This window comes from Diuraphis noxia, unplaced genomic scaffold (genome assembly GCF_037042655.1).
Source record: "Diuraphis noxia isolate RWA-SAM2 unplaced genomic scaffold, SU_Dnox_SAM2 contig0002, whole genome shotgun sequence".
Classification (NCBI taxonomy): domain Eukaryota; kingdom Metazoa; phylum Arthropoda; class Insecta; order Hemiptera; family Aphididae; genus Diuraphis; species Diuraphis noxia.
Window position 1 is genome coordinate 30370460 of NW_028301712.1, and position 16369 is coordinate 30386828.

At 24.4% G+C, this 16369-nt stretch overlaps 1 protein-coding gene across 3 annotated transcripts; it reads left to right on the forward strand.

Moving 5' to 3' along the window:
• Nucleotides 1-1307: 1307 nt before the first annotated feature.
• On the forward strand, nucleotides 1308-12128 carry LOC107164199 (uncharacterized). Of its 3 annotated transcripts, XM_015511931.2 has the most exons (14): nucleotides 1308-1594; nucleotides 2226-2407; nucleotides 2947-3389; nucleotides 3469-3608; nucleotides 4805-4940; nucleotides 6104-6187; nucleotides 7192-7281; nucleotides 7428-8225; nucleotides 8295-8458; nucleotides 8521-9297; nucleotides 10293-10484; nucleotides 10557-10687; nucleotides 11229-11517; nucleotides 11782-12128. In XM_015511931.2, exons 2-14 carry the CDS (start codon nucleotides 2262-2264, stop codon nucleotides 11845-11847), a joined length of 3456 nt encoding a protein of 1151 aa, XP_015367417.2. In that variant the 5' UTR covers nucleotides 1308-1594; nucleotides 2226-2261; the 3' UTR covers nucleotides 11848-12128. The 3 variants fall into 3 exon arrangements, with proteins under 3 accessions (XP_015367417.2, XP_015367418.2, XP_089075598.1); XM_015511932.2 differs by lacking the exon at nucleotides 4805-4940 and having other exon boundaries at nucleotides 3469-3570; XM_089219472.1 differs by lacking the exon at nucleotides 2226-2407 and having other exon boundaries at nucleotides 1310-1594.
• Nucleotides 12129-16369: the final 4241 nt, after the last annotated feature.

A 16369-nucleotide genomic window follows, 5' to 3' on the forward strand; every position in this document is an offset into this window, starting at 1 on the left:
ATCAAATATCAATTATCATTGACAGGAGATTGATAACAGTTTTACCGGCTGATTACAAAAATTGTGTTGTGCACATACTAGAATAAAGCTTATAGATCATAATATACCATATTCATTCCCTATACCTTATGGGTACACGGAGCGTTCTGTGATCGAAGAGAACTTATGTTACCACAGTGGTTAGACAGTGGTTAGATAGTGGTTGCCGGGTAGCAAAATTTTAAAATATATCAGCCCATTAATTACCATTCGACTATCAACAATCAGATAGGGCATAGATAATTAATCATTTTTAATGATGACAATAATATTGATATTTGATATAATAAAATAATAATTGTTCGGTATAAATACAAATTAATATAAAATGGGTGATCTGCTATAGGGCATGCCGCCATGTCAAAAACTTATAATAATATAATGTATAATAATATCACAGAATAGAATCTATTATTATAAATAAATATGATATAACTAATATTAATAATGATAAATAATGATATTTTCAATTTTGTTATTGTCAATCATAGATTTAGGTTAAGTCTAGCATGAGGTTTATGTTGTCATTTTGTCAATACATAATAATAAAGTACATGACAAATAAGAATTTATTTAATTTATTTGTCATGATAAAGTATAAACATAGGTTAAATAATAGGTTAATGAATAAGTTTAGTTACATTAAAATTAAAATTAAAAATCACATAAAAACATATTAAAGTTATTGGTTTTGAAATAAAACAAGTTTTGTGTATTTAGACCTAATTGCTATGGTATCATTTTCATTTTTTAATTCGTGATACATTTGTATATCTATATATTTGAAAATAATTAAATTCGTCAATTGGTTCCTGTGAGTATCTAAAATGGATATGTTTTCGCTGCAATCGTTTTTATTAAAATATATGTTTAATTGATGCAAATTAGTACATAATTTTTAGTTGTAATTCACAATATTATAACTTAAGAGTTAAAATTTTAATTATTTGATTTCTCTACTCAAGAATATAGCAATATAATGATTTATTATTATTTAATATTTATGGTGATAAACTGATAAAGCCTATGTAATTTAAGTTATCTTCCGTCAATGCTGCAGTCTGTGAATCTGTGATAACCATAGACCTTATACCACAGCTTATACTTAAATATATTAAGGTCTATTATGGTCGTAACTAAATAATTCATGACCGCGGTTGAAAATAATGTAAACATTCAACATTGTATAAAAACGGTTAGTGATAAACGAATATTTCTTATCGCAGTTATATATTTTTAAATGTTGTTAGTGTTGTTACTTTGTTAGTTTTAAACTTTAAAGCAAAATTTAACTCTTTAATCTTTCATTCATTTAAACTTGAATATATTTTTTGTTATAAGTAATAACTTATGGATGACAAATTTTTATACTTAATTTTTTTGATAAATTAGTTCATAGTATTATACTACTATTATAGAATCTACTGAAAATTTGGATTTGTTAAAACTCTGTGATACTATCAAATTGAAACTATTAAAATTAAACATTAACTTGTAAATTATATACGTTTGTTTACCAAGTAATATTATATTACACAATTATTCCTCTATCCTGGTAAGTTCTCAATCTTTTATCTGTTTTACATATTATTATAATAATAGTAAAAAAGGTTTTAATTGTATTCATACATAATAATGTACCTATATATTTTTGTATATAAATTATCTTCGAAGTTATAAGTACTTATTGCAATTTTTTTCCAGTTTTTTTTTTTTTTTAGTAACTAAATTTAATACATAGATATAATTAAACATACAATATTGTGTATAATATACAATATTGTGTATAATTTTAAGTTTGAATAGTTTCATATTCCTTAACAAAATATGTGTTTAACATAACTGTAATATAAAATATGAGCCGGTAGTTTTTAATTATTAATAATAACAATAACAAACATTTAGAGAAAGACAGTGGTGTAAAAATATCCTACTTCATTCAGGCAGACTTTAAATTACAATTTATTAATTTCATAATTATTATAGGTATTTGTGTATAAATATCCTGTAACCTATTTTAAATTATCGCCATCTGATTAAACTGTTTTTTTTAATGTACAATTATAAGTATGATATACAAATATAAAATAAAATTACTTCAACTTCTTGATATTATACAACTAAAAAAAATTAAGTACAAAAAGTGCATTGTTATTATATATATATTTAAAAATACTTTGTTACAGATAGATACCTATAATTCTTGAGAAACTATTTCTACAATGCCAAATTTGCCTCCATTTTTTAATGGAAAGATTAGTGGTGTTTTAATAATATCTATAGTAGATATATCATGGTTTAACAGTTGTATAAAAAGTTCCTATGTACAATTTGAATGGACCGGATGTCAAGAAAGACAAAAACTTTTGTAAGCAATTTATAAATAATACATAAAACTAATATTAGTAATAACTAATATGTATTTTAATTATTAGTTAGAAATTAATTTTTACTAAGAAGTTTGATTTTCATCCTCTCCTTTAATTTGTAAATATTATACACTACAAAATTAGTAAGTTTTCAATATCATTTATAATGTAATATGATTTTTGACAATATTTTTGATATTTGATATTTGATATTAATTTGTATTTAGTATATATGTAGATATGTGATATATTAATGTTATCTATCAGCTATTAAATACAATAATTATTAGGTATAAATAACTATATATTACGTTTTAATGTTAATAGTATAACTTAAAAATTATTTTAAAAAAAAGTATTTTTGAGCTCATAATCAATCCATGTAAGTTGTATTAATTTTGTTATAATTATTTAAATTTACCATAACTACATAATCAACCATGACCTGTTATTTTTAACAATCTTCTTATTATGCAAGATAAAATAGATCTATTTTGTCATACAATTAAGTATATTTATTATCTAAAATATTTTTCAGAACATCTAAATATTCTAAGATTACTTATGATATTCGAACAAGCTACAAATCATTTTTACACTATCTATCAACATGCACATTAAGATGTTCAATTAAAAATTATGAAAATAAAACATTAGCTCACGCAACTATGATAAACTTATTAATAGATCAAGATAACCAACTGATAAAAACTTTACCACTAATGAATAATGAGCAAATAGTTGGCACTCTAAAATTATGTTTCAATGTACAAACATTCGATGATACTTCATTTGACAATGATATAAAAATGTTAAGACAATTTGGAATTCAAGATGAAGTTTTAAAAACTTCAAATGACACAGAGTTTTATTACTCTGAAATATTGAAAAATAGTAAAAATGTAAAATTAAGACCTGTTAGTTCTTCATCATTAAGATCTAATAAAAGCAAAGAAGAATTGACTAGTGATTATTTAATGGGTAAGATATTGTCACTTTTTTTTGTCTAGAGTATTTGTTAGTTTTTTATCAATTAATTTCTAATTTTGGAAATGTTTAGGTAAAAATATGGCTCCTGATGAAGAAGAAGAAGCACTTCACGCTTTAAGAATAATGCCAAATAAGTCTACTGAAAGCTTAGTTAGTGCAGCTGAAAAAATTGGTATTTATTCACCTCCACAATCGCCATTACACATTCAAGTAACAAATAATTATATTAACATAACTATAAGATGTAGCATCATTTCAGGGACGGAGCAAATTTTTTTATTATCTCATCATAAATCTGAAACAAATCACTCTTTAACAATTGCATTACATTACAATTACAATTACATTTTTATCCCAATACAAATAGGTTTCTTCTAATGCATTAAATTAAAACAATGGCTAATCTAAACAATCAACATTAAACACCAAAAGCCCTTCTCTATTAAATACTTATCCCTGGCTATGCACAAGACAAAATACAACAAATCTGCAGAGTAGAAGATATTCTATCTACAGCCGTGTCTAGTCTAAAATTATTTTATCATCTAATATGTTAATTAGAAATACATAATAAAATCATGTAATCATGGCTTACAGTCCAAAACTAGCCTGTCAGCAACCCATACCTGCCCTGATATTGGCTCGCTTATGATAAGATGTTACAAATTCCTACCCTGCTCCCCAAATGACACAACTGATTATAAGTACTCTCAAAATGTATGTTAAACTAGAAAATAGTGACTACTTCAAAAAATATAGTTATTAAAAAATAATAGTACCATTATTTTGGGTAGATTTATAAATTTATCTAAGCCTAGATTTATAAAAAAAAAATCAAAACTGAAATATTTTAGTTTAGCAAGATTGTATAGACACTCGCAGAGAAGTTCCAGAGGGATATTAATATTAATTGTTTAATCACTTGTAAAAACAAAAAATAGTATGTAAAGTGTCATCAGTTTTTTAACTTAGAGCCTCTTATCCCTGTTTATATTTCTGTGGGCATCTGTATGAGTAGAAGACTTGAAATAATTACATCAGAGTATTAGATTAAGATACCAATTTAATGTTTAAGCCCCTAAATTGTAATTTTCACCACACTCTATTCAAGAATATTACCCAATATTCGATTAAGTAGAAACTAGCTGATTAAAATTAATTATTTATTGAATCCTTAAATAAATTTTCCTAAATACTTGTCTGACAAACTAACATATTTGTTAACTGCTTGACCTTCCTAAACTTTAAAACCTCCACTGCTTCATGTATTTATTTGTCTTAAATGTTTGTTCCTTTCTAAAACTATTATATGTATTAAAATTATTAATTTCTTAACTTTCTTAGAACAAAACTGTTTCTCATAAAATGGTTTATTGGCTTATATTTATATTTATGAATGTTTATAGGGATCTACCAAAGTTATGGCAGTTAAAAAACAGGGTATTAAAAACATGAAAACAATACAAGCAAATTTTAAGAAATCTTGCGAGGAATTCAATAAAAATGAATTTAAAACAGACTTCTCTAAAAAAATACATAAAGGTTAATAATATTTTTATAATACTACATATTATAAATGATTATTTTAATGTAGCAATAATGTTGTATACTATCTATATTAGTGCTTGGAAAGTTTCTTTAAAAAAGGAATTAGTTCACGTTCATTTTATAAAAGGTACTAAATCGTTTCTCGTTCTTGACCTGAAGAAAGGAACTGGGTTCTTTCTCCATTCCTAAATAAAGGATGTTTTTTGTTTCTCAATAATTTTAAAATTGCATAAATACAATTTTTAATAGCAGTAGTTAAGTAGTTATTTTGATTTAAAATGTTTAATTTCTTTTTTTATTATAAGTTGAAACCACAGTGACTATCTCAGTATTTTTGTAAATATTGTCAATACTATAGTATATTCTCAGATTATTAAGCTTATTATAATATTGACTAAATTTCTAAAAAAAAAAATTATTTTAAAAACTTTTACGATACAACTATTTCAATTCTCTATATTTAAGAATATATTATGAACAAAAAATAAATTACACATTTAAAATTCCTCTAAAAATGAAATGAAATATTAATATAATCCTTTCACACAAAAAAGTAACTACTTCCTCATTAAATACCTAAAATTGATCAAAATTATTGGAACCAGTTCATTTTTCCAACTCAGATTTTTTTCCAAACACTGATCTACATAAACTTTCTCAAACATTACCTGTCTATCGCAAATTGCAAATAAATATTTTTTTGGTACTTTTCAGTTATTGTACCCCTATGGTCGGCCGGCTATCTGTGGCGGCGGTCGGGATATACTGATTCCGTTATCATACCCCATTATAATATTTATCTCAATATCGTCACGTTTCATTGCCATAAATATAATTTATTTCAATAAAATAATAAAATAATATAAAAAAAAAAAAAATATATAATAAAATATGAATACCAAGAAAATTATTGTAAATAAAAAATATTTTTATAATGGAGGCATGAATTTAACAATGCCGTTTATAATTTGGGTAAACAAGCAGATGGTTTTTTATATTTTTGTCGCCAAAGGAAATTCGTGATATATATGATGAATGAGATAAATATAATGGGGTACGATAACCAAAAAGTAACTTTTTTTCTTCAACGTTTTTTTTTTTTTTGGATGTAAGTAACTAATTTTGATTATTATTTACTATTTTTTATTTTTTTATAGTGCCTGTGCCAAAAGATGATGTACATTTACATTTATCAATCCTTTCAATTAATGTTTATCGCACAGTTAAATCCCTTCAAAACTGTAAGTTTTTGTTATAAGTTAAAATTATATTTGTATAACCTTTAAGAGTATTAAAAAATTATAAAACATGTTATTGCTAATTTAATTAACACTCAATTTCTCAGTCAGATTACGTTAGATTGAATTTTGTCTTGACAAGCTAGAATTATTAAAATTACATTAATTTTAACCTATAGCCATTCGCTTATATACATTGGGGAGTATAAAATATATTTATTTTATACAAAAACTCATTTTTTTAATCCTATATATTGGGGTTGACTGAATGTAACCATTTTAAATTCAATTTTAAATAATTTTTTCTTTTTTAGATGATCTTGGGTGTCAAATAGTTTGAATGATTATTATTATCGTTGTTAGTGATAATAATATGATTTATTTTATTCAGCATTGAGTAGTAAAGCTTTAAATTTAAAAAATGTTAAAATATTCCAGAAATGTATATTACATACCCCTAGCTAGTCAAAAAGTTCTGATGCATTCTTATTTAATCTGGCCGAGAAATGTATTACTCCCCAAACGAAGAACTCACATTGTATAATACTAATAGAAATAACTGAATTTATACATACAAGAGTTTAATTTATTTTTATAATTCATGTCATAAATGCTATAATAATTAATACCTAACAATTAGACTAATATTTTTAAATCCTTTTTTGTTTAAGAAAAATTGTATAATATAATTGTAAGGCATGCCTATTAAGTATTAATTGTTAATCATGTATCTATTTAATTTACAATACATATATTTGATGAGTAAAGTTGACATTTGCAAAACAGGTTTTGCTATGTTGTACGTTTTTAAGACTAAGACAACATATGCAGATGTGGCATCCTCTTAAATCATAATAATGTTTAGTTTAAGTTTCTAGTGTATATTTAACATATAAAATGCAGAATTTATATTTTTTTAACTATTAAGTCATGTTTTTTTTTAATTAAGTATTCTGAAAACTAAACAAACTAGTTAAAATTAAATATCAACATTTTTTTTTTTTTAGATAAAAACAGCACGTATATTGTACAGTGTCTTAAGGATCAAGAACCATATAAGTTGTTGAGATTCATGACAAAGCATGTAGATGATAATGGTTAGTCATAGAACAGTATAACATATAATTAATATTCTAGTAGTTCATTATTAATGTTTTTAACTTAAATTTTATTTTATTTGGTTGTAGTTATAGCTCAATTACTTGAAATTAATTAATAATAATAATATTTGTTTTTATTTTAGTTGTAAAATTTAAAAATGTCACTCAGTCATCGCGGTTAGAAGGTAGTACAGTTAAAGGTGTCACCATTAAAGTGTATGTGAGACTTCTTAGCGAACGCTGCCCTCTAGTTTTGGGTGAAACAAAACAAATGTTAGACTGGACTGGATTTTCAACTACTTTTAATGTTCCTCGATTTATAAAAGTTCCTATATGGAATAATGATAAAATTACTGGACACGTGTCTTTGTCATATGAATTTTCTAGAACACCCACAGTTCAAAAATATGAAAATAATTTTTCTGAAAAACAAGAAGAAAATATAATAGATAATTATATAGATGATCATAAAAACCAACAGTGTAAACTTTTTGAAACTTCTAATCCAGTTGCTATTATAAATAAAAAAACATTAGAAGATAATAAAGATACCAACTCATATCTGACAAAAGACCAAATATATATGTACAATAAACTATATCCTGAAAGTATTAAGGATAATTTTACAACTAAACTAACGTTAAATGAATCTCCAAAAATAGTATCAACTAAGACAACAAAAGAAAAAGAAATTCAAACCAACTTTGAAGTTCGTCAATTAAATAAATCTGTGCAAACTCAAATAAACACTTTCACTGTTGCAATTCAAGTTAATAGTGATGAACTAGAAGATCTCTTAGATAAATCAAATCTTTGTGATGTACAAAATATATTTCGGTGCACTCATGAATTCACACTTAATATTGAAAAAAAATGTGATTCAACATTCAATTATGTAACATATCAATTTCCAGAATGTGTTACTAATAACATTGGAAAAGGTATAAGTGCTGTAGTAAGATGTGTTAATTATAAATTAAATGTTATTTATTTTGTTTGTTTGATTTTAGTGGTCTCCAATTGTCGAGCATTCAGAACTTTTGGCAACACTAATATTTTACATTTGATTACATTACCTACAACAATTCCTTTAGAAACTTATTTTTATAATAATTATAATAAAGTAGCTATTATATTAAATCTTTATAAAAATAATGATGATCCTCCAGAAAAGGTATAAGTTTTATATTTTTAGCATTATACAATCTTAATAATTTATATATATGTATGTTATAGGTCTCACTTCTAGTGTCTCATCTCATTGACATGGCCAATAAGTTTAAAAACTCACACATTGCTAAACATTTAATTATAAACAATAATTTATCTCTACCTGAATTATCTCTTAATAATGTTAAAATACAAATATATTACAAACGAGTATACCACTCATTTCCATCCCCTGAATCAAATCTTAAAAACTCATGTGGTCCATCATATAAGACATTAAAAAAAAATTCAAAAAATATTATTGACTTGACTGAATCTGATTCTGAAGATGTTATTAATAAGACATATACTTTATTGAAAAGCAACATTAAAATGACTGAATTGACTACTGAAAGCAGCACACAGACAGATCCAATACCTGTTAAAATATCACATAATTGCTTAACTCAAACAGAAATCGATGTGAAACCAGAATCTATAAATATTGATGATGACAGTATCTCAATTAAAAATGAAAAACAAAATATTATGTGCAAAGACACGATTCCTATAGTTAAAAATCATCCAAAATGTACAAATACAAAAATTACACATGACACTACAGTTGTTGATGAAAAATTCAATAATAGTGATATTTTTAAAGCAAAAGTGACTGTTGTTGAGGGGTATAACTTACCAATGGTTAAACTAAATGGTGACACCATACCTTCAGCTCCAACTACATATGTAATCATGGAAGCTTATGGTGGCAATAGTTTCTTGACGTCATCTGTGGTACAACAAACAAACCCCATTTGGAACAGTGAATGGACAGTTTTTATGCCTAGGAATAATTTAATAGAAGTATAAAACATTTTTATTTCATGATCTATTATTTTTTATTTTAGGCCTATCTAGAATTTTTCTATTTCATCTATCTTGTTATTGTCTTATTAAATCCATTATTATTATCACATTAATTACAGCAAACAAATATATTATTTTCTAACTCATCATGCTATATGTTTTCAAACATATTCAGAAAAATACTTGCTGTTAACAAAAAATTTTAATATTAGCATGTCCTCAGTCAATCCGAGCTTAGGAGTTGTTGTAATAATAAAGTGATGTACACAGCATTTGGCGCTTGTTTGCCTCACCAATTGCAGCCGTTGTGTGTAGAAGCTGGTTACTCTTATTTAAAGCAAAATATAATTATTCATCAAAAGTTCTTTGATTTATTATTTTGTTAACTATCTTATTTTATAATTGTTATCCATTTCTTTTATATATAATGTATTTACAGGGTTATTATTTTTATGATGAATCATTTGTTATTTTAACTTTTTAAAGTATAAGTATAATTTTTTAAATGGTTTCAAATTTTTAAACATTTTTATGAGTTTCTATTTAATGGACATACAGTTTGAATTTAATTTTTAAAAGCAGTTTATTTTTAAAAGTATTTCTATGTAAAAAATGTAATTTAAGATGAATAGTTGACAGTTGAGTGGAGTGATAAGGTCTTCAAAATGTTGTTCCACTACTCCCCTCATCTTAAATTTTAATACTTATCAAGTTATAACTCATAAACTACTAGTTCTTAAATCTATTTTTATGCAACGGAATACTCAGATATAATGTTTGTCCATGAGTTAAAACTTCTGTTGCCTATGTAATCATAATGATGGATTAAAAAAAAAATAATTATTTCTACAACAAATCATAATCCATACATTATAATCTATCAGCTATTACTTATTACACTTTGCATTTCTTTTGATAACTGACACAACACTTATATTGAATGAATTTATTGTTACTATAATTAATAATTATAATTTTGCTTTTATTTTTAGGAAAAGTGGCTAATATTAGAGTTGTGGTGTAAGAAGTATAAAAATGAATATGCAGGACATGATCCAAAACGAGACATGAGACTTGGATTTATTTTAATAGATTTATCTGCACTTAAGTATAATCCCAATAAAGGATCTTGTGGGTTATACGATGTCATTAGCGAAACTGAAGAACTCCATGGAAAAATTAAAGTAAATTTTATAATCATACCTAATTTTTATTAAATTATTTAAGCAATATATATATATTTTTTTTTACTTTAGGTTAAGATAAATCAAATTAATTGTATTGATCCTTACGTAAAAAACAATTTAATACCTCAACCAATTAATGATAGAAATATTATTCAAACCAAAAACAAATCTACAAGCCAAAAATCAAATGATGATATCACGTGAGTTACTTATATGTAATAAGCATGGTTATATGTTATAACTTATAATCATGTAGTATGATATTAATTATTAAAGTTTAATACTGAAATTGTTATTGACTTGTAGACGCCAATTATTTCCTTATTAAGTTATTAAAAAGAGGAGGTTAGCTCTCCAACATTTGTATTCATTCTTAATTCATATTCAGTAAGATTCATATATATGTAATTTAAATTCCAATATATCTAAACAGAATTTAAGACCTTAATTATTTAAATAGATATTATCATATATGACATAAATTTGAAAATAAATCATTAAGTTGAAAGAATATTTAGAAAATAATTAAAATTATAAAGAAAATATCCAGTTAATTTTTTTTTTTTTTTGATAATGGTAAAACTGAATTTTCTTCTTGGATTGAAAATCGTACTTTATAGTAGTCTTAAGAAATTTATAATTTTAGCTATTTAAAAAGAACTAATTTGCCGTTTTGAATATGCCAAAATGTATTAGTAAATAAAATAATAATACCAAACGAATAATTATTAATGTTTCAAGAAATGAAATGATCGAAAAAATGCAAATTGAAGATAATTTTCATGTGGAAACAAGAAATCCTAGAAACACTGTTACAGTTAGAGATAAAAAATTCAATCAACACATCGATCTTACTGAGGAATCCCTCCAAAAGTTTAGCAGGATTCAATTAAATAATACAGTTGCCAAATCCAGTGTAAATGGTTGTTTTTACGACAATGATAATGTATTTGACAATATGGGAACTATAAGTTCAGTTACATCTTGGACAAGTTCTTCAGATGATATATTATGTTCAAATAATTCTCAGGTAATTTGTATTATAAGAACATATTTCTTTAATGTAATGTATTAGTAAAAAATCAGATTTTTACAATTTTACCTATGTATGCATTCATGTGGAATACAAATTTATTCAAAACTTCATAAAATTGTCATGTTGTTCTTATTTGAATTAAAATTTTATTTATACCCATTCTATTTTTTTCTAAAACAGATCAATTTACTATAATAGTAATTGTACTAATACATAATATTTTTAATATTAATGTATTAAAATTTATTGAAATTTCAGATTGTGAACAATATACTAAGTAACAAAACCAAAATGAATCGAATAAAACAAATTATTCAAAGTTAAATAATTGTCAAGTACTTTCTTGTAGTACATTTAATATTTTATCTACCTTATTTAATAAATTGTAAAATGTCCTATAATATTATTGTACTCAATTTAATATTTTTATTAATCCATTTTGGAGTGTTACATATAAATGTTATGTTACCAATTTACGTTTAATTCGAATGTATGTCTTTTATTTAAACAGTAAAATTGTATAGTTTATTACTGAATTTGTTGTAAACAAGTAATGTATTTTATTATGTTTTATAGAAATATAAGACAATTCGTGACAACAAATCTTTTAGGTAGTAGAACTCTTTTCAGGGTTTTCCTCTCACTTTTTATAACCATTTAATTGTAAATAAGAGTTTAATCTAAACATTCAAATATTTTATATTTATGTTTTGAGAATATTTTTGTTTATTGGAAAATTAATTTTTTTTTTTCAAATAAAAACCTTACTGGAACTATAAATATTATCTTAATATCATCATAAATTCTTATCAGATATAATACTAAATATAACAGGGTGATTTATTATCAAGCTTAACTCACGTTATATTTTTTTAGTAATAAATTCATTCAAATTCTGAATTGTCGTTGTTTAGACATTTTAAGTATACCTAAATACCATATTTTTAAATTCCTGTTATTTTTTGTACTATTTATAATTTATAACATTTTAACAATTACCACTTTATTGTGGAAATATAGATTTGCCAATGCCCTATAAACATAGCTCTATGAAATTTGCACTTAGCACAGCATTATTGTAAATATTAAAAACAATTGTTTTTATTAACATCATTAGATTATAACTTGTTAGTAATAAACTGTTTAAATAATAAGTGAAAAGATTAAAAAGTAGTATTAAAAAAAAAAAAAATAGCAATAGCAATCCAGCCTGTTATGTTTAATATAAAAACAAATTAACTCATAAATATATTTAAAAATAAGAGTATTACCTAGTGAATATCATATTTTAGTTTTTAAGTAATTATGAGTGTAAATTGTTTGTACATATTTAAATACTCATAACTCGCTTTAAAATTAAAAAAACTACAAGAACTAGTTTTTTCTAATTGCTTTGAAAATCACAATGAATTTTTCACTTTTGTGTTACTAAATTCAGAAACAACTGTTCATCAAAAACATTATTTTATTTCAAAATATAATAACAAACAAAAAAAAAACGGGGTAAGTTGTGGATGTCGTTCTGCTGTACAGTAGGTCACTGTAATGGATGGAATGAAATTTGAATCCAATGATATTATAATATCATTGTATACGAAAAACGATTCTGAGCGGAGACGGTTTATCTGTTACATTTGTAGACTGTAGGATATATTATTATAGATAGTTAAAAATCTTCAAATCTTAGATTTAAAAAGAAAATTTTTATGAATTTCTAGCTTAAAATAATTTGTGAATTTTAATTTTTTCAAGCTTTTCTATCCAACAAATAAGTTTTTTCGATATTTATAGAAAAAAAAAACTAAAAAAGTTTAAAAATTAAAATATCAGTAAACAGCTCAAAATATTTTGAAAATTATATCAAATATAGAAAATGCCTATATAAACATTCAGTGAAAATTTCAAGTATCTGCGGTAATTTGTTTTAGAGTTACCTACTCCAAAATAAGAAAACCGCTAAATGAGAAATCTAGTGAAAATCCAATGTAAAAATTTAAATTTCAAATGTTCATAAAAATTTAATAGGAACTTCTGATGGACATTTTTTTTATGATAACGATTGCCAAACTTATAAGGAATCTTGTATTAATTTTTCAATCTTTTCTACTCATCAAATAAATTTTTATCGATATTAATTTTAAAAAACTAATAATGATCAAAAATTGCATATACCTATAAATACTTCAACTTAAGTCAACATTTTTTGAAAATTGCACGGTAGATACAATAATATACTTATATAAAAATTCGGTGAGAATTTCATGTGCCGATGGTCATTTGTTTTAAAGTTACAACAAAAACCAAAATCGATGGTGCGTATTAATTCCCATTCTTTCCTTAATTTTTAATTTATTTATCCCAATTATTAAGAAAAATATTGGGAATTTTTTACTTTTGACCCCCCCATAAGAAACAACTAGATTTACTTTCTGATCGAACGAGGTATTGAAGTCAAAAATTGAAGCACTTTTACTGCCCTATAACGTGATGACACACACAAAAAAAAACACACATCATGGTATAATCAATACATTCCTCACTTCGCTCAGAATCTAAAATACTTCAATGTAAAACCAAGTCTTAGAGAATGGAGGAGTTGATACTGCCATATAGCATTTGTGGGTATATAATGTGGTTCTGTTCTATCTGAATGTTGAATCTAATGATTATAAAAAACATGTATTATACTAGTATACTTGTATAATCATATTTAAATTTAAAAAAAAAATGATATATCTCATAGCTAGGTATATTGTATATAGTAAATTACATAACAAAACTATTATTGTCATGGTAAATAAATTGTAGAATAAAACACATAAAATCAATATTATATATTACATATGTCAAATGAAAACATTAATATTCAGTGGTTATGTGTGCTTTTAAAATTTAAGTAAAGTATTTCAAATTATTTTTTATTATACATTAATTTCAAAAAAAAAAAAAAAAAATTATAAATACCTAGTTTAAACATGCAATACAGGTGTTACGCGAGGATTTACCCATCACGATAACTCCCGAAATTAATGGAGATGTCTAGATTCTGGTATTGTAATAAGATTCACAGGAATGAGAACTACAATTATTTTTTTTTAGATAGTAGAGTCTTATCAAACACGTGTAACGCCGCACTGCCCTCGTGCTTCTACGGCCAGCCGAACGTTTTCAGTGTGCCTAGTTGTATAGGTAATCACTTATCATATTTTATTTCTTCAAAACTAGAAGAAATATTAAAAATCAGGGAATTAACAAAAATACAATTTTGAAACGTTAATATTTTCAAAAAAATAAACTCAACAAAATGGCTCCATAAGGTTTTTGGAAATAATTAAATAAAAATATATATATTTTTAAATTTTTTATCATAAAATTAATATAAATTAAAAAATGTTAGTTTTTATCCCTGTGAATCTTATAACAAAATCAAAATTTTTTTATCTCCATTTTTTCGTGTAATATCGCAAAGGGTAAATCTTCGCGAGACAGTCTGTATAATATTAGTTTGGACTATCCGATAAAAACTAAATAAAAATGTGATAATTGTAAGCTAAAAAAATCGATAAATTGGTAATTATTGATTTGACAGTATGAATCAATTATTTTGTATTGAAATTTAAATGATTCACATACCTTAAAAATTCATAATATTTACATACCTACCAATTAATTTTTTCCATAATTCATTTATCACTATTACAAAAACACATAATTATTTTAATGTCGTCATAGGTACTTCACTAAAACATAAATTGATGAAATGTCACTTCTCATTTCATATCACGAAACGACCAATATAGCTATTTATTGGAATATTCCATAATATACATCCTATACTTATTGTTACAAAAATCAAAGGCCTAGTTCAATATAAGTATAAACGCTAAAAATTTCAAAACAAGATCGTAACATTTATAAATTTTTAATATTTGGATAATGAATATTTTATTATAATACATTTTACTAAATTTAGACAGCCCTTGAAAGTCTATTTCATAAAGCAGTACGCATTATATGTTTTACAAGGGTTCAAATTTCAAAATAGTGTTTTATTTCTGATTATAAGCATTTTTTAATACTTTGGCCACATTAGTAGTTTCATTGTTATGGATTCACCTTATCTTTACACACTTGGTAGCCATCTTGACATTTTAACCAAAAATTCAGTTTGGAACTAATTCTTTTATACACATGCGTGTTTATGATGTATAACTTAAAAGGTCTTCAATGGATTTCTTTTAGACAATACCCAAAATCATACTACAGTTTCAGATGTTACCTAAAGAAAAATCAAGCTAATGAACCTGTTTTTATCTACTGGAAAAGCCTAATTTAATGAGCTATCAACCAAATTTCCCCCCACAGTTAATAGAAAATTAAAAAATAGTTTTCAAAACTGAATCACAATTTTACTGGATTCAAATCATTGCACTACTTGCAAACAACATTGTACCTCTCATTGACATCTTACATTGTGATATCATATTATCAATATTATTTCTTAAATAAATTTTATTGTATTAAGTGTAGAATAACCATGAATATATAAAATAAACCACCATTTACAAGATACGCAGTCTCAAGCTTTGTTACCATAGTTGTCAAGATTCTGTTTTAGTGGGGCCAAATCAAAAAACTTATTACTGTAGATGCTCAAACACAGAATTGAGGGTTTTGAATTTGAAACATTACTCTCATATTGAAAAAATACTGTATACTAAATAGAGTGAATGCTCCTATCAGTCATATATCTATCTGAATCAAGATGCAATGGATAAGATGGTCATTTAGATAGACATTTTGAATTATGATTCATCAATGTTATAGGAAAAATTAAAACAAAAAC